Source organism: Puma concolor, chromosome D2 (assembly GCF_028749965.1).
Source record: "Puma concolor isolate L17-30 chromosome D2, mPumCon1.1.hap2, whole genome shotgun sequence".
Lineage (NCBI taxonomy): Eukaryota > Metazoa > Chordata > Mammalia > Carnivora > Felidae > Puma > Puma concolor.
Window position 1 is genome coordinate 61,899,491 of NC_141677.1, and position 24,095 is coordinate 61,923,585.

At 49.5% G+C, this 24,095-nt stretch overlaps 1 protein-coding gene across 6 annotated transcripts in view; it reads left to right on the forward strand.

Moving 5' to 3' along the window:
* SUFU (SUFU negative regulator of hedgehog signaling) overlaps positions 1-24,095 on the forward strand; it is a 125,499-nt gene that overhangs the window by 77,718 nt on the left and 23,686 nt on the right. For 4 of the 6 annotated variants that reach the window (XM_086680730.1, XM_086680734.1, XM_086680732.1 and 1 more), the window contains exons 4-9: positions 2,978-3,120; positions 4,055-4,140; positions 4,417-4,489; positions 8,071-8,227; positions 10,062-10,173; positions 23,560-23,694. In XM_086680730.1, coding sequence (XP_086536856.1) covers positions 2,978-3,120; positions 4,055-4,140; positions 4,417-4,489; positions 8,071-8,227; positions 10,062-10,173; positions 23,560-23,694 — 706 coding nt within the window. The remainder of the gene's footprint in view (positions 1-2,977; positions 3,121-4,054; positions 4,141-4,416; positions 4,490-8,070; positions 8,228-10,061; positions 10,174-23,559; positions 23,695-24,095) is intronic. The other 2 variants (XM_086680731.1, XM_086680733.1) reach the window with 1 other exon arrangement.

Consider the following 24,095-nt stretch of genomic DNA (forward strand, 5'->3'; position numbering starts at 1 on the left):
ATCCAGAGCAAGCTCCAGGCTCTGAGCTGTCAGAACAGAGCCTGACATGGGGCTCAAACCCACGAACAGCGAGATCATGACCTGAGCCAAAGTCGGATGCTTAACCGACTGAGCTACCCAGGAGCCCCTTAATTTCATTTTCAGATTATTCACTGCTAATGTACAGAAATACAAGTGATTTTTGTACATTGCTATTGTACCCTGCAGCCTTGCTGGATTTGTTTATACTGATAGTTTTTTAGTGGATTCCTTAGGGTTTTCTATGTACAAGATCATGTCATCTGCAAATACATTTTCGTTTCCTTTCCAGTTTACCCAGATTTTTGTTTATTTTTCTTGCCTAGTTGCCCTGGTTAGAACCTCTAGGACAATGTAAAATAGAACTGATAAGAGTAGGCATCTGTGTTCTGTTCCTGATCTTAGAGGAAAATAATTTAGTCCTTACTATCAAATATGATGTTAGCTGTAGGTTTTTTGTAGATGCGCTTTTATAGTTTGAGGAAGTTCCTATCTCTTCCTGGTTTAAGTGTTTTTATCATAAAAGAGTATTGGATTTTGCAAATGCTTCTTCTTTGTCTATTGAGATGATCCTGTGGGGTTATTTTTAATCTTTATTCTATTGATGTAGTGTATTACATTGATTTTCTTATGTTACATTAACCATGTATTTCTGGGATAAATCTCATTTGGTCATTGTATATAACCCTTTTTTTTATGTTGCTATGTTCAGTTTACTACTATTTTGTGGAGGATTTTTATGTCTGTATGAATAAGGGATAATGGTCTATGGCTTTCTTTTTTTGTAATGCCTTTGTCTGGCTTTGGTATCAGGGTAATATTGGTTTTATAGAAAGAATTGGGAAGTGTTACCTCTTCTATTTTTGTTGGAAAAGTTTGTGAAGAATTGGTATCAATTCTTTAAATGTTTGGTAGAATTTGCCAGTGAGGCCATATGGGGTAAGCTTATTGTGGGATAAGCTTTTGAATTAACTAATTCAATCTTTTTTACTTGTTGCCTTGTTTCTAACTTATAGATCATGCAAGCTGCTTGTAGACACACGTTTCTGTAAAAGGAGAAGGAATCTGGGAAGAGCAGGCACAGCAGGAATTGGGAAAATTGAAGGTTTCTAGTTGACTCTGCTTGGAGATGTGTCTTCTCTCCCTTTATCACCCATGTTTCCTAGATGAAGTAGTCTTCCTTCACCCTCATAAATGAATGCTTTTGAGGTTAGGACCAAAAAACTGAGCCTCTTAGGTGGAAAAAGTAGTTGTATAACCACACCTGACACAGGAGGGAATTAGTATTCAGACCGAGACAAGTGAGAGCAGAAGCTCTCTCAGGTTTCCCTGGCGTGTGTGTGTGTGTGTGTGTGTGTGCGCGCGCGCGCGTTTTCATGTTCTGCCTTGCCTTAAATATCAATAAAAAGTGAAGATTCCCCAGCTGTTAAGGTTCCCAGGTCATAAGTGATAGACCACAATGAACTACCATATAGCCATTTTAAAGAATGAGGTAGCAGGTGCCTGGGGGGCTCACTCATTAAGCATCTGACTTTGGCTCAGGTAGGTCATGATCTCACGGTTCATGAGTTTGAGCCCCATATCGGGTGAGCTTGAGCCCCGTTTCAGGTGAACACAAGCCCCTCTTCAGGTAAAAACATGAGCCCTGCTTCGGGTGAGCCCCACTTCTCTCTCTCTCTCTCTCTCTCTCTCTCTCTCTCTCTCTCTCCCTCTCTCCTTCTGCCCCTCCTGGGATTCTCTATCTCTGCCACTCACTCTTGCTCTCTCTCTCTCTCTCTCTCTCTCTCAAAAAAAAAAAAAAAAAAAGAATGAGGTAGCTTTTGGAGTGCCTAGGTGGCTCAGTTGGTTAAGCTTCCGACTCTTGATTTCAGCACAGGTCCTGATCTCGTAGTTCGTGGGATCAATCCCTGAGTCGGGCTCCATGTTGATGGTGCAGAACCTACTTGGGATTCTCTCTCTCTCTCTCTCTCTCTCTCTCTCTCTCTCAAAATGAATAAACTTAAAACATATTTTAAGAATGAGGTAGCTTATTATGTGCTGATATGAAATGATCCCCCAAGATATATCATTAAGCAAAACATGCAAAACAGTGTGCTGCCATTTGTATTACAAAAATAAATAAATAAAATAAGGGGTGGAGAGAACTGTAGATGCACACAGGCTGGTAAATGCAGAGCACCTTTGGAAGGGTGCCGAACATAAGAGTCAGGGGTCAGGGGTGACTTCATACCACATGGGTGTTTTCTTCTGTGTGGTTATGGTACCCTAAACAGTTTTTTGAAGTGATGAGCCTGTGTGAAGTGCAGGGGTGAGGCTGTGAGTTGGCCATTTTGGCACATTTCTCCTGGGCACAGTGTCTGTGTTTTCATGGAAACACCTGTCCCTCCAGACTGTACATCTCTGCTGAGGTGTGTGAGGCCCAATTTAGACCTCCATGTACTTGAAGCCTCCAGTGTTCCTCAGAAATCCCTGTATCTGTCTACCTGTGGGAAGCCAGTGACCAATTTCAAAGGCCCTCCACAGTTGTTGGTTCCTTTTAGAACACTTTCAGCAGCACAGAAAAGGATTGGAACCAGGCGTGTGTTTTTCCAAGGTGAAGTGCTTTCACTGCCCTCTAGCCTCCCTGAGGATTTCTGGCCAGGTGGTCCCACACTAAAGCACTTTATTCTTTTTTGGCAGACCTGATCATGGCTCCCTCCCACCCCAAATAAGTTTTTGGATGTGCCAGGCCAAGTGAGCATCCACGCTAGCAGGCTGTCCTATTCCACTGAAGGCTGGCAGAACTGGCAAGCAGGGACATGTTTGGTTTTGGGGGAATATCCACAATCTTTTCTCCCATATGAGTGAATGCTTCCCCTGGAAGGCTGGGCAGCTTCCCAGCCCAGGCTTCTCAGATACCAGGGTTCCAGGCCTAGATGCGAGGCCTCCAACACTGAGCGTTGCCATGTCTCTCCCACAGAGAACACCTTCTGCAGTGGGGACCACGTGTCTTGGCACAGCCCTTTGGATAACAGTGAGTCAAGAATTCAGCACATGCTGCTGACAGAAGACCCACAGATGCAGCCCGTGCAGACACCCTTTGGGGTAGTTACATTCCTCCAGGTGAGGCGCGGGTCGGACATGGGCTCAAGCCTTTCCTGGGCGAGAAGTCCGAGTAGGACAGAAGGGCTTGGGTAGGGGAGGTGAAGGGAACAGGAGATTTCCTTCAGTCTTCTTGCATTTTCTGTCCCCTCTGATGGTTCGTCAGGTATAGTCGGATGGTCTGATTTAGCCTGCTGAGATGGGAGAAGGGGGAAAGGTAAGGGGCCATGTGGGGGTGGCTGGAGAATGGCTGTAGTTGAGTGGCTAACAGGGTGGGTATTTGATGAACTAGTAAAGACCCAGACAGCAGTAGGCACAGGACCTCCTAGCAGGAAGGCAGTGTCGGGCTGGCCTTGCCCTCACCGAAGGGGTGTGCCTCCACTCTGGCTGCACCTGGGCTCGCTTGTGGGCATGATGGTGTCTGTGTGAAGGTTCACTTGTTTCCCTTGAGGTTTACATAAAGGCCCAGCCCCTGACGAGGAAGGAAGCTTTTCTGCAAACTTCTGGGGCCCTTTGGTTGTCATTCTGAGCTTGAAGGGTCTCAGAATCTCCTCTGTTTACATTCCCTGTGATCATAGCCCCGGCAGGAACATCTCGCTGAACACCCTCTGCTTCCAGGGACGGGCTGAGGACCCAGACTGATTTTTGCCTCTGTAGTCTAGGGCTAGACTTTGTGTCACCCAGACACAAGTCTGGCCCATTATAACGGGGCAAGGGTCAGGCCTTAGTGCCCTATCTGTGAATTCTTCCATCTCCTAGCCAGGCAGCTATTCTCTCCTAGCCAGGAAACCGTCCCATTTTGCATAGACCAGCCTCTGACCACATATCTTGCCTGTGGTCCCCCAACTTGAGTTGACCCTAAAAGAGCCTAGGTGGTGGTTCTTCTGGGGCGGGGGGTGGGGCAGGGGGGGAGTGGTCATTAACACACAACCGCATCTTGTCCCCGGGGTCCCAGATTGTTGGCGTCTGTACCGAGGAGCTCCATGCAGCCCAGCAGTGGAACGGGCAGGGCATCTTGGAGCTGCTGCGGACGGTGCCTGTGTGAGTACACCCCCAGCCTATGAGGTGGGGGCCTGGCTCCCTGGGCCTGGGGGTGGGGGTTCCTCCTTAACCCCGTATGTGGGTTTCCCCTTACGTTGCTTTTCAGGCACCGATTTTTCACGTCAGGGATTCCTACCGACTTGCTCCCTGACAGCCCCTGACCTCTAACTGCTCCCCTGTGTTCTGGGCCTAGGGCAGCAAACAGGGCAGTCTGAATCCCCAGACCATCAGCCCCAGGCCCTCAGTTACCATCCTGTCCCCTTTCCTTGTCCACAGCGCTGGCGGCCCCTGGCTGATAACTGACATGAGGAGGGGAGAGACCATATTTGAGATCGATCCACACCTGCAAGTATGTCTTGAGTGAGGAAAACCTTTCTAGCACATTCTGCCTAGGCCTCTTCCAAATAACACTGGCTTTCATGCTGGGAAAATGGAGGAGTTTTATTTGTGAGTGAATAGAAATATGGCATGATTTCAACTTGTTCCTTGAATTCTGCAGAGCACACAGGGAGCAGAGATTTCAGGCCAGGAAACTTGCCTCTGACACGTGTCTTTTTGCATTTAAAAAGGAAGAAAACGGTGGGGGTGGTGGTGGCAGGGTGCATCCAGGTGGCTCAGTCGGGTAAGCCTCTGACTTCAGCTCAGGTCACGATCTCGCGATTCGGTTCGTGAGTTCGGGCCCCGCGTCAGGCTCTGTGTTGGCAGTTTGGAGCCTGGAGCCTGTTTTGGAATCTGTGACTCCCTCTCTCACTGTCCTCTCCCCCGCTCATGCTCTGTCTCTGTCTCTCAAAAAATAAATAAGCATTAAAAAAAAAAAAAAAAAGGATGAAAATGGGCACCTAGGTAGCTCAGTCATTTGAGCATCCAACTCTTGATTTCAGCTTAGGTCATGATCCCAGAGTTGTGGGATCAAACCCCGAGTCGGGCTCCTTGCTGAATATGCAGTCTGTTTAAGATTCTCTCCCTCTCTCTCCTTCTGCCCCTCTCCCCCACTCTCTTTCTCTCTCTCTTTCTGTCTCTAACATAAAAAACATTTTTTAAGGATAAAAAAAGGATGAATTTTATTGTATGTAAATCATACATCAGTACACCTGACATAAAAAAAAAAAAAAAAAAAGATCAGCAGCAGCTACAGAAAATCAATATTGCTTGCCCAGTATTCTTCCTCCCACTTCCCCTTTCTTAAAAGAATATAGACTGCCCTTCAGGGAACCACCCCTCCACCGCCAGCACCCCATAACCGACGGAGCAGGTGATACTGACCCCATGACCCAGCTGCAGTGGGAATTCTGATGGGTCTAATGATCGTATTCCCCCCTTTTAGATACATCTTCCCCTTGGGCAGTCAGACTCCAAGCTCCTCCCCTGGGGAGGCTGGCATTCTTTGATGTCTAAAGGAAGTCTGTATACATGCAGGCCTGCAGTTGCCCACTCACTGTGACCCAGCTGTGCAGTGACATCTTTGGTTTCTTAGAAGAAACACTCTTTGCATGCAAGTTAATTTTGAAAACCACCTAGAGCATAACTTCCTTCCTAATGGGCTGCTCATGAAACAGGACAGTAGACAACTAAGAATGTCCCTGGCTTGTGTACGCTTTCTTCTACTTCCCCCCACCAATTGCAGGTCATTGCCGTCTCTGAATCTTTTATGTGTCTGTAAAAATCTGGTAGGCCGTGGGCAGGCACTAGGAGCTCCATGTCCTTCAGGAGGAACGAGAGGTGGCAGGCAGACATACAGCCAGCAGTCCCTGTGGGTTCTTTACTGTAGACCCATGAGTTCTTGGGCAGAAGCCCTCCTCATTCACAGATGATGCTCCTCTATTTTCCTAGTGCCTGTAACACTGAAGTTTTTAAATTGCTGGGAGGATCCTTTGTTATTGCTGCTTTATACTTGGTTTCCCTGTAGCTTCTGCTTATGCAAAAACCAGGAACCATGAAGGTTTGTTTCCCTATGTTTCCCTATGTCATTGTTCGGCAGCCACACTGGGATCCAACATGGGCCACTGTTTAGCCCCTGTCATAAGTGCCAAGTACTAAGAAAGAACTTGGTCCTTTGAACTAGTAGGATAAGCAGCCCGTCCTTCTCTGCATGCCAAGAACAGTTCTCCATCCTAGTCTTGGGGCTCTGCTGAGACCAGCCAACAGGACCCAGAGCACCTACTGGTCTTTGAAAGCAAGCAGGAGGTGTTGGGGGGCTGGCTCAGTGGTAGAGCACACAACTCTTGATCTCAGGGTCATAAGTTCAGGCCTCACATTGGGTGTAGAGTTTACTTAAAAATAAAAAATGAAAATTTAAAAAAAAAAGGGGGAGACCTTGGTAAGAAAGTCCAGCTTTCTCACCTGATTGCCCTGTGCACCAAGGGGAACTCTGCTGTACTCCTTTGTAGCTGTCTGGGGCCTGCTCATAGGCAGTTCATTTTAAAGCTGGCTCCTGTTCCTTTGCTCCAGGCCCTGCTACCAGCGAGCTGTGTGCCTAAAGAAGTCCCTTCTCCGGGTCCTAATTCTTTCTTTTTTTACTTGTAAAGTAAGTGGGCTGAACTAGTTGAGTCAGGAGACCTCCTCAGCTCTTTGCTTAGGTGAGTGTCCTCAGGGCAGCCAATGGAAAGGGAAAAACTCAGACTCTACCCTGAGCAAAGCAGGGCCCACATGCTCCTACCTGGAACATGGAGCTGCTCCTGCCGTCGGCCTCTCCCTGTCTCTGCTCAGAATCCCCTGCTTCGGGGTGCCTGGCTGGCTCTGTCAGTAGAGCATGCAACTCTTGATTTCAGGGTTTCAAGTTCAAGCCCCATGCTGGGTGTTAGAGATTCTTTAAAAATAAAATCTTAAATAAAAAAAAAAAGAATCCTGAGCTTCACCTAAGCTGATGGTAGCGCTGGAAAGGAGGCATCAGGGCGGGGCCATCTGCTACTGGTCTCAAGAAATAAGGACCTTTCCTTGTTTCCACACATAGCTCCCTGGCTGAGCAGCAGGCTGGTGTGATGCCTGTGGAGCCGCAGGGAGAGGGTCAGGCAGACAGCGGGGTGCAGACTCTTATTGAGGTGCTTTCACTTAGGAGCTTTATTTGGCCCACGTGGCTGTTTATAAGCAATGTTGCTAGAGCCTTCCAGATGACCTTTAATCCAATGCCCAGCATCACAGAACTATGTTTTACCAGAAATCCCAGGGATGTTTGGGTACAGCTCTTCCTTGAGGCTATTTGGAGAGTGTTTGGACTCCACAGTGCCAAGGCCTGCACAAAGGAAGGGCCTCTGGTGGGGTCTGTAGTTGGTCACTGCCCTCCAGGCCCCCATTTCAGTCTAAGACACGGAAGAGAAACTCCATCCAGAATCCTTTGCCAAACAAGTTAGTGATGCAGCTAGAGGAAGTCCTGCCCTTCTGCTCTCTGGTGACGCTTCTGTGGGTGACCACACCCTCTGCTGTTAGAAGAGGAAACTGCAGGTGTGAGGTTGGAGAAGTTGGGCTGAGTCCTGGCCTCTCCCACCTGGCAGGCTTCCGCCCTGTTCTCTGTAGCAGTAACAAGGGGTTTTTCCTGGCTAACCAGGGAGGAGAGGAAGGACTGTACCTTTCCTCAGGGAAATAGTTCCTTTCTCTGCCGCATCAGCTCCATGGGCTGGCATGAGGTGGGCAGAATTAGAGCTCCGAAACAGGTGTGCAGGTCATTTTACTGGAAGGTTGAGCTAGAGGAGAAGCTTCCCTTGGGATTTTCATGCTTCCTGGCTTCCCCTGATCCCTGGTTCCCCTGGAGGAGTCCAGTGGCTGGCAGAGACTGTCATGTGTTAGTAACCAGGGCAGAACAAGATCAGAGATCGTGCTCTTCCAGCACCTATCCTGTGCTCAGCACCTACAAGAATCGTTAAATACCAGAAGGGTGGTGGTGACCCTGGGCCACCGGTTCGCTGAAGGAACTCTGGCTCTTTGGTTCTTTCCAAGCAGGAGAGAGTTGACAAAGGCATCGAGACGGATGGCTCCAACCTGAGTGGCGTCAGTGCCAAATGTGCCTGGGATGACCTGAGCCGGCCCCCTGAGGATGACGAGGACAGCCGGAGCATCTGTATCGGCACGCAGCCACGGCGGCTCTCTGGCAAAGGTACCTGCTACCACCAAGCCTTCCCCTTCCCCTTGCCCCAGGCCCAGTTTTCGGGCTCTCTAGGACGAGTCTCTAACAACAGCAGCCCATTCAATAGTTCCCTTCCTGGCAGGATCTAAACAGCAAGTGAAGCCTTCCAAAGGGTGGCATGAGGAGAGCTTTATTGGGCCATTTCTCCTGTGTTTCCTGTGTGTATTTCAGATGCACCACGAGCAGTGACCATTGTGTTTTAGATTTGCCCCTTGCAATCTGAGGTCATGGAGGTGAGTGGAAGCCACAGAACAGTTACAGGAAAAGGCCATAGTCCACCCAAGTGCAAAAGAACAAGCATTGGCCACCCACGGAATTGACACAGGGCCCAGCTCTGGCTTGAAAGCCATGCCAGACCCAAGAATCACTATGGCCTCAGGCCCTCCCAGGCCTTAGATGAGAGAGGCCTGAGTGTGAGGCCAGCCCACTAACTTCCCTGCCTCACTGTCCTGCAGATATAGTGTAAGTGGCTGTGTGCCGGGCACCCTGTACCCGCTGCCTTCTGAGCAGGGCCTTGGGGAAGGAGGATATGGCTCTCCTGTTAGAAGCTCACCAAGGTGGTCTTGGCAGTAGAAACAGCTGTGGTTCTTAGCAAAGGGCATCCCTACCAAACTGCAAAAGGAAAGCAGGCCTTTACATATACGTGTGTTCACAGCTTTTTCTACTTTCTTTCTCGAATTCCTCCACCTTTTCTTATTGTTTGAAGAGTAAGATACCCACAGTCCTGAATAAAATACCTACACATGTGATAGCACAAAAGCACTTCTCTTTCCATAAAGGACAAACTTAAACCCCTGGTGCAAATATCTGACTCCCTTTTGCCTTCTTGCTTGTTCTGTTGGTGTGCTAAACCCATCAGAAGTTCCAAGAGAAAGTCAGCAGTTATTAAAATCATTCAGTTGCTTTTGATGAAAGAGGTAGTATAAGGAGGGATTCATAGTCTTGTCCACAATTTCAATTAGCCAATTTCATGATTGGCTCATTTTTAAAAATTATACAAGTACCTGCATCACTGTAACAAGGCAGACAGTTAGAAAAGTTAGTATTATTACCTCTGTAGTCCACTTTAAGCCCATCCTTGGAGCACTCAGCATTAATTTGCTTTTTTGGACGTGTTTGCAGTTTGCAGAGGTAAGTCTTAGACCAAAATCTCTGTAGGGGACCAGAATAGTGAGCTTCATCCCAAAGATCAGCAAAGCACCTTGCAAAGAAATAGTCCCACCAAGAGATTCCTCTCTCACCCCCTGGCCCTTGGCAGACCCATGGAGAGACAAGGTTCCTGGGCCAAGGTAGGGAGGTGACTTCATCATCCCACTGACCTGGCCCAAGGAGAAGGGTGGCAGGGCCAGATACCATATGACCAGCCAGAACCCAGAAACTATATAAGAGTTCATTCATGGCAAGACACTTGCAGCCCTTAGTGGCACCCATTACAGTGGGAAGCATCCCTAAGTGATCTTGGGCACTGGCAAAGACCTTGTTAGTCACTGTCTGGGGCTATGATAAGGGTAAACCTAGGGCTTGTGGCCCGGGAAGGGGAAGGACAGTGAAAAGCCCTGTCTTGGAAGGTGCCCTTCTGAAGTCTGAAGGTCACCCCCTGTTGTCTTCTACAAGAATGGCACTCTTGAGACCAGAAGTTTCTTGAGAGCGTGGTGCCTCATCTGCCCTGTGTGCTCGTACTGCTCTCACTCAGCTCTAGGGTGGGCTCATGGGCTTCACAGGGCCTTTCCCCAGCATGTCTGCAGAGCCAGGTTCTGAGTGGGATGTTAGGAGCCCATGAGGCAGCTTAGTGGTGTTGTTGCAGACACGGAGCAGATCCGGGAGACCTTGAGGAGAGGACTTGAGATCAACAGCAAACCTGTCCTTCCGCCAATCAACCCTCAGCGGCAGAACGGCTTCACCCACGACCGGGCCCCGTAAGTTCCTTGCCCACAGAGGGGGCTAGTACAGCTTCCTGAAAGCAGTGTTCCAGGGCTGGTACAAGTGGGGGGAAGTTTTGTTCTGAAGGGTCTGTCCCTGGGGCTTGCATGAGAGAGAACAATGCCCATAGCCCTTGTTGGATGGGCCCAGGGTCTCTGGGGCACACAGATCTGTGGGTCATAAAAGGACCTCAGAGGGAACCTAACAGACCAGAAATATAAACATCAGTAAATATTTACATGGGCTGTGTGAGCAGACGGGAGGCCAAGTTGGGGCAAAATCCCAGCCTCGTGGGAGCCCATTGTGCTGAGCACGACTCCCCTCCTTATCTCGGCCTCGGCCAGAGTTGCCCTTCCTTCCTTCCTGGAGCCTGGTCTCCGGCTGATAGCTGCAGCCCCAGGGGCCTCCCTGTCTGGCCAGCCCCATAGTGGATGCCTGCTGCTGAGGCCCTTTTTCCTGCCTCCCTTCCATGAGGCCCAGGGAAGGGAAGGGAAGTCCTTTGCAGGCCTCTGCTGCCTGTCGTGGGGCCCCAATAGCCCTTGGGAGAGACTGTGGCCACCCCTACAGGTCAGATCCTCTTCCTGCTGACCTCTCTTCCTCTGATAGGTGATAAGTGGTAGGCAGGGCTGGAGCTGGGCACCCCCTTCTGCCCTTTGAATCAGGGAAGCTGTAGGGAATAGATGCTGGCAAGGGCTGCCTGGGAGCTGGCAGCCCAGAGCAGAAACCTTGCCTGCCAGGGAGGAAGTTGCTGCACCCTGGGCTAAAAGGGAAGCACAGAACTCCTGCAAGACCAGGGTGATCTATCCTTCTTCTGAGAAGTCTTTATTACATGCTTGCTGTGTGGCAAGCTCAGGGCCCAGAGGGCCACCTAGGATATAGGCTCTTCCTTTGGGGGTGCGTGAACTGAAGTTGGTGTGAGTCTGGGTGTAGATGCAGTTAGTTAGAAATAGCTACCTCTTTGAATTCTAGCTCCATCTGCTCATCCATGATCCCCAGAAGTGGTAGTGATCTACTAGTCTACAGAAAAGACAAGTCGGCATGATCTGGAATAGTCAGGGAGGGCTTCTTGGAGGAGGAAGAACATGAGACGGACCCTGAAGGTGCCCTAGAACTTTCAAGCAGGAGAAGGAGCTGACGTGGATGGAACAGGGGAGGCCTGGCTGGTTAAAGTCAAAGCTTCAACCTGGGAGCAGATTGTGGAGGAGGGAGGGCTGGTTACTCTGGCTGCCCAAGATGGCTCACCTGGTGAATCTGCCATCCAGAAGCCAGGGGTTGAACTTTTTGACAAGAGCCTGGAGAAGCCTCCACTGCCACCTCCGAGCAGCTTTCAACTCCAGCCAGTGGGTTTCTCCAGCCATCTGCTTTGAAGTAGCTGGCGTGAGGCACCATGATCTTCCCCTGGCAGCAGCAGATGGCCAGGCTGAGGCGTGGGGCATCTGGAAGCTCTCCACCTACGAGTCTGGACCCTGTCCCAGGGCCATGCTCCTTCCCATGCCCTGAGCTTGGCTTCTCCTTCTAGGCCCCGTTGGCACTGGCAGGGAGGCCGGGAGGTACTTGAAGTCTTAAAGGCTTAAGCATATTGCCTATAACTTGTAGACTGTCTCAGTTCAGATGGCCTTGTCAACTCTGGAAGGTCCAGGTTTCTGGGAAGAAGGGCAGGGGCTCCTGCAGAGACACACCCCACTTGCCCCTCTTATATTTGTACAACAGGCTTGAAATCTCGCTCCCTGTCCTGGGCATACGTCCAGCTGCTGCACTTCCACACGTTGTGGGGACCCAAGGATTCAGGGTTCCCGGATGCATACGTACAGCCCAGACTCAGCCCACCCCTGACTGGGCAGAGGGGCATTGGGTCTGATCCAAGGGCTATCTGTAGATGGGTGGAAATAGATCAGGGGTGCTGGCCCTTTGGGGTCATTTCCCTTCCCTGCAGCTCAAGTGCCCAGTCAGGTCTCCAAAGTGCTGGAATCTGCAGCCTGGAGGGAATCAGAACGTCTCTTCTGAGGTTCTCGGTACTAGTTACCAATTTGTTAGCAATTGGTTGAGAAATGGTTCTTCCTGCTTTGCCAAGAACCTTTTCCAACACACTCTTCAAGTGTCTCGAGGCTCTAGCTCGCTGTTATCTCACGATCGATGATGATGGACTCAGTTTAGATCAGCAAGCACGATTGTAATATCTATGCTGCCCACTCTGGGACCTGACCCCGTTTCAGATAAACCACATGGATGCGACTGAGAAAGCCGGCCCAAAATGTGCTGGCACTAGTGTTTGCTCCTCTCCCTGTGGGGGAACAACCAGTGTGGGCCTTATTGTGTGTGCATGTCTGATTTTCCTTTAGTCAGGCTTTCTAGGCTGGGGCGCGCTGGTTCCACATGGGTCTGGGTATGGTCTGAGAAGGCTACGGTTCAGAAGAGCCGATGGAGCCTGGGCATTAGTGTGAACTCTGGCCCACTTGAGGGGGGCGTCGAGCCCTTGCTCTTTTCACACCCCAAAAGCAGCTGACGTCTCCATAGTGACTACTGTGTGCCAAGTAATGTTCCAAGTGCTTTATGCCACATGAGCTTAATTTATTCTGAGTCACTTTGTGAAGTAGATAATCTTATTATCCCCCTTTTATAGGTGAGGAAACTGAGGTACAAAGAGGCTAGTAAGTAACTTGTCCAAGGTTAGAAAAGGGTGGCGCTTAGGGCAGTCTTCCCTACTTGTGACCTTCCTTACCCCATTCTCAGGGACCACATGAGGGACACACAAGGCTGAGGTACTAGTGACCCTCATTGGGGGACCTCATCTAACTAGTTAGAGCAGGACTAGGAACCTCTCACATGACACTGAGGACAAGACTAAGTCCCATGTTAGAAGCTTACTATGCTTATTTAACTCTAGGGAGGACATGTGGTCAGTTCGGTGCTTCCAAATCCCAGAGATAACGAGCTGTATCATATTTGGCTCGTTTATACCAGAATTACTTTTTGACACAAAGCCTAGTTTTCTTTATGTTCAGAAGCAAAACCAACCCTATCTCTCTGTCCCCTCTACCACCTCAGGGCTAGGGGATTTCTTTCTTCCTTTCTTTCTTTTGACCTTACTTCCTGCTTCCCAGAAAGGCAGGCCCCTCTGGGTAACCTGCTCCTCTCCCACTTGCGCTTGCCAGCCCTCCTCCCACCGCCTTCCTGGAAGGAGAGTCCTTGGCCCCTTTTGGGGCTTCTTTCAGGGTTTCACAACCCTTGCATTCCAGCCGTGAAATTTGTATCTGGCTTTTCCCAAGATGATCAGTTGAGAAAAGCCTCCTTCGGCTCACTGGCGCCTCCCTTCCCACTGCCCTCCCCGGGTGAGTTTGGGAAGCTTGAGAAGCAACTCCTTTTGGCCACTGAGAGCCTGGCTTAAGGACTGTGCCTGCCGGCAGTGGTAGGGACCTGAGGGGGAAAAGAGGCCCCGGGCTTCTTCTCTGTCTGAGGTTGCCTAGACTGTTCTGTGGAGTTTGGACTTTGCTCCCTAGCCTCTCGCAGGGACTCAGAGGATGTGTGTGGTCAGGTGCACTGGGTGGGGAGCTTTGCATTTTCATAAACTTCTCTGATGCTGGGAACCTGCAGCAGTGTTCCAGGACTCCCCCTCTCTCTGCCAGGGTCTCACTTGACTGAGGTTGGAGGACCTTTACGAAGCTCTCTGGGTCGCATACCCTCCCACAGAAGGGCAGGGCTCATGCGTGTGTGTACATATGTGTTGGCAGGGGAAGGTTCCTGACTGTGAGAAAACCACTTTGTAGTTGAGGCATCTTTAAAAAGCAAACTAACCATCATTTCTGAGCCAAGTTTCTCAGTCTTCTGGGATCATGCCAGCGGCTTTTAAGGCTTTTTTTTTTTTTTTTTCATTTTTGCTTTTTTGCCTTAATTTCCTGAAGAATTAAGGTTTTTAGCATGAATTCTCTGGTTGTGACAGTCTCCACTGCACAACCCCCCAACACACACACGCGTGCACGTATATTTCTCCCCACTTTTATGAGTGTCTCTGCTCCCATCTGTTTGCCTTTTGGACGGAGTGACTTTGCTGCCTCTGTTCCCATCTTGAATAGCTTATAACCTGGCCAGGGAGTCATCCTTTAGAGAAACTTGTGTTTTGTTTTGCTCACCCTATGAGGTCTGTGATGATTCACTAGGAGGAGAAAATATCTAGTTTGCATCTAGTGAATTGGGTGAAGGAAGGTGAGTTTCGGTCCGGGAAAACAGCTGGGCCATCGGGGTGCAGGGCTCACGTGCAGGGCAGTTGTGGGTGACCCTGCTCAAAGGATCCATCACATCAGTGCAGCGGCCAGCCCAGAGCCTGAGTCTGTCACGTTGGCTTCCCTCACCACTCCCACGCTGGGGAAGTACGGTTGTTTTCACTGGAGAGAAAACCCAGAAAGAAACAGCCCTGCTCACAGGGCCCCAGCCAGGCTCCGCAGGGCTGATGGGAGGAAGGGCCCAGGCCTCTGTGATCCACGCATGTTGTGCTAAGTGCCTGCCTTTGTGTGCATTTCTCAGAGACAAACATTTGAGAGGACAGAACAAGGGGCCCCACAGCAAATCCGGCCCAGGCCGATTGGTGTTTGAACTCCTTGCTCTGCTCCACCATCCCAGAGACATGGAGCCGTGGCCTCAGAGTTCATGGCCAGCGTGTTGAATCCTCAGTCTACACTGCATCCCCCTTCTTCAAGTTGCACAATCAGGAGTATTTTTATCGCCCATCTTTGATCCTCAGTGTCACCCAACACTTCAGCAGTGAGTCACTTCTCCAGGGAAGGGAAAAGGAAGGCTCGAAGGTGAGAGCTGGAGAGAGGAAATGACTCAGTGTCTCAGAAAACAGAAAGCCAGGCGTTCTGGTGAGAGTGGGCTCACTCAGGAAAGCAGGCATCCTCATCTCCCACTCAAGTTGGGGGGCTGGGCAAGGGGGCGGGGGTCCCTGGTGCCCAGAGGAGTTAATGGTTGCTGAAGGAATCCCCTCACCATCATGGCAATTTTGCTCACTCACTCTTCTTTAGTCACACCCTGCCCCGCTGTTCCATCGTCACGTCCTGCCCTTGGGGTATTCACAGTGAAAATACGGTTCTTTATCATTTGGCTACTGGTGTTTACCAGGTGATACAGCCTTGGGCTTAGTAGTAGCTGTGGAGGTGAGCTAGTGCCTTTACCCTGACCCCACACCTATACCCTGTCCCAATCCTGCCCTGAAGGGGGACCTTCAGCTGGTTTTTTCTCTGGAAAGTTCAGAGCTTTCGTCAGCAGCCTGAAAGCAAAAGGAATAATCTCCCAGGCTAGAGGCGGAAGCCAGAGGTTGGGCAGGGCTCCGCATGCCAAACCCGCTTCACTATTGAATAGTTGCCAACTCTGATGCCCTGGTTCCCACTCCCGGGCATCTCCAAGGGGGAGGCCCCGAGTCGTGTGGCCAGTGCAGATGTCACCACTGTCACGGGACTGGGATTATGGCTAAAGGGAGCCTCAGAGGTTCAGCTGCTCTCCTTTCCATGCCTGCTGCCATTGATAGAATATGACCAATAAGTACCCTTAGGCTTAAATGGAAAAGTTAAGACTTTTTGATCTGAAGAGACCTGGGTGGAGAGGAAATATGGATACAGTTCTGTCGGTCTGTAAAGTGTGGGTAGGGTGAACAGAGCATGTGCCATAAACTATACAGTCCTAGAAATCAGGAATCTCTCTTGACACTGGAAGCAGAGAGTGTTTTAGGATATGTAAAAAGTCACCTTATGTAGTGGGAAGCATAAATATAGAATGTGTTACATAGACAGGTGGTAAAGAAATAAATGGAAAGATTTAGATCAATTCCTGAATTACCGAGGTGTGCATCTAAGCTGTCCCATACACCACCCCTCACTGTTCCCACTACAGGAAGCATCCTGGGCTGGACAGGTTCTTGTGGCTGTGCAGGCAGTTTTTATCAAGCACTGCCGTGTGCCAGGCCCCGTGTTGTGGGCTGCTGTTGTCCCCGTTTGTACAAATTACAACACGGAGGCTTAGACAGATTTTATAACTTATCTAGGGTCAGTAAGCTGGGAATAATTGTCAGACCCAAGATTTGAACCTTGGATTGTTTGAGCCAGGCCTCTTCACCACTTGGGTGCTGCCTTTAAAAGAGGATAAAGTGGAGGGGGTTCCTGCCAATCATAGGAAAAAGTAACTGGAAAGTAGGCCTTGGAAGTTTATACACCACTGTACAGAGTAAAGCTGGTGTTTTAGTTTGCCTCGAAACCCATGAGGGTAGCAGGTCAGCGGGCACTCTTTGAGAAAAGCACGCCAAAAAATACAGTGAACTCTGTTCACTATTCCAGCAGAATGAGTGAGGCATACAAGTGGGGTACAGGAAATGGGGTCCAGCATGGGAAAGAAGCAAGGGGAAGCACCAGGGTGACGGTGAGGACAGCTGTGCAGCAAGAATGGAAGGCAGCCAGTTTGGAAGGACCTCTGGAGGAAGGTCTTTGAAAAGATAAAATTTAGGGGCACCTGGGTAGCTCAGTCAGTTGAGTGTCCGACTCTTGATTTTAGCTCAGGTAATGATACCAAGGGTCATGAGATTGAGCCCTGCATCGGGCTGAGCGTGGAGTCTGCTGAAGATTCTCTCTGTCTCCCTCTGTCCCTCCTCCCTGCTCGCTCACTCTCTCTCTCTCTCTCTCAAATAAAATTTAATAAAAGAGATAAAATTGATAAATACTTGATGTATATGAGGGTCTTGGGGAAATCTCTAGACCATTGGTAGTTTAGGATTTAATTAGTAATAAACACAGTAGAAAACCAAGATTGTTGTTAAAACCAAGGAAAATAGAAAACTGCACCAGGGAAGTATACTTTACTAAGAGTAGACATCATAGTTGTAACAGGCTCAGATGTAAACAGCCTTGGTTTCATATAATAATGTAGACACTTTATACTGATCCAAACCAACTTACGATACAGTTCTCTTGGGAAGGTGGGAGGGCTGGAGTAGGGGACAGAAGAGAGCTAAAAGCTCATATTCCTTAGTAGGAAGTCAATAGGTAAAACCTGAGAGGGGAATATCGGGAAGTAGAAAGAAATAAAGTATATCAGAAATAACGAGGAAAACATCAAAAGAGTCAGCCTACAGAGAGGATTGTGGTTGTCTCCGAGGAGTGGGATGGGAAGACTGCTGCCTGTTGGAATGAACCTGCCAGGACTCTGTGACTCTTTAAACTTTAAAAAGAATCATAAATAAAAGTCCAAGAAGTGATATTGTAGGAGCTGTTACAGCTCACCCCGTCCAGCGAAAGGAAAGGATAACCTGTTCTCACTGAAAATCACAGAATTAGCACCAAGGCAGCCCTGGACATGTAGAGGCACTTCAGCTGCCCCAGCACCGGGCTGAGAGCTGAAGGTTAGCAGCCGGTAACTGCCCGACAGGTCTCCTGAGAGCAACTATCTTGGCATAAAGGGAACAGTGAGGGGCACTCGGCTGTGCACCTGATGCTGACCAGCAGTGGAGATGGATGGAGTGGAAGTGATAGGGCGCTGGAAGAGAGCATCAGGGCAGAGCGAGATCAGGAAGGAAAACCCTGTGCCCTGTCAGAGCAGTGCCAGGCCCGTCGCCCCCAGATGGAGGGTCCTCACAGCCTTTTAGGGGGTTTTGTTGGGTGTTAAGTAAAAGGGGGTTCCATGACTAAGGTTGGAAGATGCTGGCTTACATAAAATGAAACTGGCTGGTTTGCCCTCTGCAGTCCTCCTCAGAGTCTTCAAAATGCCAACATTTTAGGTCTCTAACCTGAGACCCAGTGTGTTGCATCCGGCTCTTGCCCCATCTGCTTTTCCAGGAGCTTCCCTGAAACTAAGATGCCATCAAATACCCTTTGGGAAGCCCTGCCTTGGCTTCTAGGAAGTAGGTTGTTGTTGTTTTTTTTTTTTTTTAAGAGTTCAGGGAAAAAAATAGATGTGCCCTTGTGGCCTTGAAAGCCCAGAACGAAAGCCCACTCAAAGGGATGGGAAGTTCTTAAGGAGAAATACTGTGGTTGTTATAGTTGGCGTCAGGAAGACCTGGTGATTTTGTCTCAGCCCATTATTCATTCACTGTGTGACCTTGGGCTAGTTATTTAAGTCTCTGAGTTTCAGTTTCTTCATCTGTAAAATGGGGAAAAGGATACCTCTTGACAGAGTTGCCATGAAAATGAAAGGAAGCAAAGTATATAAAGGGTCTTCGCGGGGACGTGGCACCACGGTCTGCACTCAGTAAAGGGCCCCTCTTATTAGCATTGTGACTAGTCCCCTGGAAACTAAAAGGAGGTGTAATACCTCCAGGGACCAGTACAGGTATGTAGAGAATCTTACTTAACTCGGATTTCTTGAAGAATTTGAACAAAATCTAGAAGGAGAAGTATGTTATACCAGCAGAGACTATTAAGGAACGGGGTCAAAATAGGCTGAAACGCAAGAAGAACTGAGTCTTGCAACACAGTGCTGTGACCAGCAAAAAGGACTTTATTTTCTGTACTTCTGTTTGGAGCAACAAGAAGAAAACCTAAGCCCCATCGTTTGGACACAGTAACACAGAGAGAAAGCAAGATTTACTCCAGTTCTGTTATGCTTCCATCTCAAGAAAAACACAATGGTTATCAGAGTAGAGTCACACAGGCATTGATGAGAAGATGGAAAGCCACGATTTCACACTGCCTGGTCCACATGCATTGTGCCCCAGAACACCAGGCGAATTGACAGATGGGATTTATGAAGCTGGTGTCCCCAACCTTTGAGGGAATAAGAAAAAGGTGTTGGCAGACTGAAAGCACTCAAAAGTTTCAAAATGCAAAAAGCATCTTGCACTCTCCAAACTAGTGAGCTTAGTGTCAGCCATCAGGGAAAATTCTGGACTAGATTATAAGGCAAACAGGCTGTGAATACTCCTTAAGAGGCACAGTGAACCCTGAGAGTTGGCATGGATTCACGAAGAATCAGAATCAGGCCCGCTGGACCATCCTCATCTATTTTTAGAAATAGTTATGGGGAGGGCCGGGGCGGGGAGGGGGTCACCCAGCTGACTCAGTTGGAGAAGCTTGAGACTCTTGATCTCAGGGTCATGAGTTTGAGCCCTACATTGGATGTAGAGATTACTTAAATGAATAAACAAATAAAAACTTTTTTTTAAATTCACCTTAAAAAAATAGTTACCTATTTCTACCTGATAGACAAAGGAAGTGCTATAGATCTATAGGTGGGGTTTAGCAAGACATTTTCAGAATGTCTTCTGACATCATTGTTGGCACGACAGAGGAATGTCCACAAGAGCATCCAGGAGGGTGAAGGACTTGGTGATGGGACGGTTGGGCAAATTTATAATTGGTTGGATGAGCCTACCCAGAGAGTAATGATGTCAGTCTGTCAGCCTGTCTGCCTGACCCTGTCCTGTTCACTGTTTAATCAAAGCCTGGGATGAGAACATTGATGGTGAGTTTATCAGTTTTGTCAGTGACTTGAAGTCAGGAGGGAATGGCAGTATGATGGATGCCAGAGTCAGGTTTCAGAAATACCTGGACTGCTTGAAACAGTAGCCAGATAATGCAGAGTCTGTCTCTCAGCTCCAACTAATCCACAGTACATACAAGATGGGGGAGAGGAGGTCTAAGCGCAGACCATGGGAGAGAGCCTGAGGGAGATGTTGACAGAGGGTGTGCTGTAAGAGTTGGTAATATGACGAAGTTATAAAGAATAGACAATTTGATGACAGTTTTAATAGAAATAAAATTTCCCAAACAAGAAAGCTCATAGTCCCTCTTTGATCTGCCCTGGTTAGACCACATGCTATATTTATTTCCACACAGGACACTTCACTTCTGGACATGACACTCTGGCTTTGACATGCTAGAGTAAACGCAAGGGAAAGTGACGTGGATAGCTGGAAGATTTCAGAGCCATGTCTTAAGATTATAGTTGAAAGTCAGAGCCACAGATACTGGAAAAGAGAAACTGATGATGGCCTGTGGGAGCAGCTTCAGGGATTTGAAAGGCTATCACGGGAGGAGAGACTAAATTACTTCTGGGTAGTTTGAGGTCCAGCAGATGAGAATTGCAGGAAGACCATTGTGCTTTGTAGAAGGAAGACGGCCCTGCCGGTACCTCCCTTAGCAGAACAAAGGCCTCAAGGGTTTTTGTTGGCCTCTCAGAGGACCAGCAGTTGACCAGGGCCCACCGTGACTGCTCAGGGAGTCAGGAGCCCCTCAAACCCCATCTCAAAAGTCCCGTCTCCCAAGCTGAGGGCAAGGACCTTTGTTCAGAAGTAAAGACTGATTTGGCAGAGGCAGTTGGTAAAGGCAAATAAGTCCCTATTAAGCTATCAGCATTCTTGCAGGAAGAGCAGACAGACTTCTAGAGGCAGCCCCCTGATCCAGCCCAGATATATTTTGAGCCCCTGCTACATCTCAGGCACCGTTAGATGCTTCATGCCGGTCATCTTGTTCAATCCCCATAACAAAAGCGTATTATTATTTATCCCCATCAAGAGGATACTGGCGCTTAGAGAGAGGGTTCATTATCTGCCTAAGGTCATGAGAGAGTCGAACCCAGCACTTACACGTTAGCCACTCTGCCACCTGAAGCAGTCCTTCACCCCCGGCCCCATATCCCTAGCAGTCCCCAGTGGGTGTAGGGCGTGCTTCTCTGGGAGCCCTTCTCCCTTCCAGCCCCCTGGAGCTCTGCCTTCTCTTCCACAGGGAGCTCAGGGCAAAAACAGCCCAGCTGAAAAATTAGGCCACGCTGGCGAGCACAGTACTTATTTTTTTATGACTAAGATTAAGCTGACAACCATGCAAAACATTGCAAACCTGTGTCGGCTGCAGATTTAATACCTCACCCAGCCACACAAATAATTCATGCTTCTGCATCGATGTCCAGAAAAAACAAATCAGCAAAAAGCTGGGCTCCTGCGTGTGTGCGTGTGCGTGTGTGTGTGTGTGTGTGTGTGTGTGTGTGTGTGTAGCAGCCGCATTTCCATTGAAGCAGCATGCCGGAAATACCCAAGCCCCAGGATTGCAGATCTAGCATTTTGCAATTTTTTTTTTTCTCTTAAAAGATTAAAGTACGTTTTCAAATGATTGAAGGTTGGTGGGAGGTGTAAATGTGGGCACTTGTCACATTAATTCTTCAGATGATTAAGTTCTTTTCCATTTCTTTAAAGCTGTTTGCAGTTGGGTTTGATGTCCTCGTTCCGGGTGAGTGTGTTGTAGCAGTTACCAAGGTGACTTTAGCTGACTTTCAACAATTTATTTTTCCCTCCAGCGTGAGATGTCTCTAGCCCTGTGTGCTGTTGATTCTTCTCTCTCAGCCCTCCACCCCCCACCCCTACCCCAGTTGCTGTTCATCAGCATTTTGCCCATGCCAGAGAGGCGGGGATCCTCTAGTGGGCCCCGTAGGCTCAGAGGCCCCGCCTGGCAGCCAGGCTTCAGCTCCTTTTGGGCACACGGTGGTATGTCTCTGGTATGTCACGTTGTCAGAGATGGCACAGGGAAGCAATTGTAAGAATGACACCCTGCCTCTTCCCCTTAAACTCACTCTGACCTCAGGCTTGTCACCTCACCTCTCTGAGCCTCCATTTTCCTCATCTGTGAAAGAAGGGCTAACCATAACCTATACAGGGGGTGCTTGCTGTGAGGACTCAGGAGTGAGTCTCTGGCCTCCTCGCTCTGGGGCAGAATAGGGCTGCTGTCTTCTGAGTTCTGCTCTTGTCTGGGCCCTGAGGGCACCCACTGCGATGTGGTGTTTGGTGGTAAGGGAAGGAGATCTAGCAAGAGGTCCTAGGCTCCCACACTGGCCTGCCACAGACCATCTCTGTGGCCTTGGACTTGTTTCCAGCTCTCTTTTGTAAAGGAAAGAAGTAGATTAAACCACCTCAGAGTTTCCTGCCAGTCTTGAACTTCCATGACCCGCTTGGCCGTACGTAGCATTTGTCTCCTTCACGGGTCTTGTGAAAGGGTTTGTCAAAAGAGAAGCTAGGGCAAAGGGCAGTTTCAGAATTCACTTTGGCAAACCAGAGGAAGGGACCACTTTGTGACAGAGCGGTTACATCTGGGGGTGGATCCACACAGCTGATAGGACTGGTCCCCGTTACCTCAAGAGCTTTCGTAAACCACTGCCTTGGCAGGACCCTGGCTGCCCCATGTCACCCTCTATCCTTTTGCCTGCTGACCTCACACCCTCCCTCTGGGGAGGTTCTCTGCCTGTCGGGGTGCCTCACTGGCCAAAGGCCCTAGCACCTCAGTGCCCCCGGCATGTGAGGAGGTTGGGCCTGCCCCTCACTGACTGCCTGACTGTGGAGCCTGGACATCCTGGATGGCTCCTGCCCCTTGAATGATAAATAACTAGAGCCTCTTACCCAGTGTTTTGATGGACACTTGGGGAATTGTTCTGCGATTCACAGCCCAAACTAGGATCCGGCCTTTTGAATAGGATCAGTGGGTAACCCTCATTTCCGGCTGAGGCAGATTTGAGAGGCTGTCAGTGGGGGCAGCTGAATTTGAAAGAACATATCTTAGATTGCAAAGGGACCCCGTGGCCCAGTTGTGGGCAAGCTGTTGGCGGGAAGCAGGACAGGAGGGAGTGTGAGGCAGCAGTGACAGCTCACTGTGGCCAAGGCCACAGGCAGGAGGAATCTAGTACAGGGCCCCTGGGGCCTCAAAACCCAGCAGGATGGTGGCCTGGTTCTGCTGCCCAGCCAGGCCCACTGGTCTGACTCCTAAGAATCTGGTTTCCACCCCCTCACTGAGGATTGTATCATTTCCTGGTTAGATGAAGGATGTGTATGTCACTGCAGCTCCTAGCCATTAGCAGGAGCGAGCATGCTCAGAGCCTGCTGGAAGTCATAGCCTTTTCAGGGTTGGCTGGAAGGAAGTTCTTGGAGCCGCACCTTCTGGTACTCTAGCACTCCAGCTTTGGAGAACTTGGGAACTGAGACTCCAGGGTGGGGAGAAAGGGCTCCCAGATGCTCCTGCTGCTATATAGGGAAGAACAAGCCACTGCGAGGTAAACTTTTATATAGTGTATTGGCCAAAGATGAGGCTTTGGAACCCAATCTAACTTCGACCAGCTTCCAGCTCCATACTCCCTGGCAGTGGGAGCTGCACAAGTTACTTAACTTCTCTGATCTCCCAATTCCTTATCTGTAAAAGGGATATAACAATAGTACCCACCTCATGGGGATGTTGAGAGTAGTCAGTGAGAAGTGCTTTGCACAGCTGCTGGCATTTGGCCACCACACGGTGAACGGTGGGTGTTGTTAACCACTATCATCAGTCACGGTCATTGTCATTATTCGGGAGCCCACCCTGAGAGACTCCCATCTTGCTGCTCCTCGTGGTATTTATTTACCTTGTGCTGAACCTGTCCCTGTGCTTGCTTTGCAGAAGCCGCAAAGACAGCCTGGAAAGCGACAGCTCCACGGCCATCATTCCCCATGAGCTGATCCGCACACGACAACTTGAGAGTGTGCATCTGAAATTCAACCAGGAGTCAGGGGCTCTCATTCCCCTTTGCCTAAGGTGAGCCCCACAGCACACAGCTCATCCTCAAGGAGCCACCGGGCCTATGCGTGCCTTCTCCCACACACCTGGGTGGAGTCTGGGACCCAGGGAGGGAGGAGAGCCAGTCGGGCAGGTCCATCTTGGGCCTGTGGGGGGCCTGTGGACTCTGAACCAGGCTGTAGCCCACACTGTGTGGAAGAACACTCCTTTGTCCAGAGAGGTGTCCCCTCCAGCCTTACTCTCTTCGGAAGGCTCAGTGGTCTCGGCAATCTCAGTCGCCCCTACCATCCCACAAGCCCAATGTCAGTAGCACTGGAATAGCAGGGCAGGGCTCTGGTGGGTCAGGCTCTATTTTCCTCTTCGTGTTGCTTTTCCCATGCATAGCGCTCAGTTCTCCAAACCCAGTGGCCAGCACAACA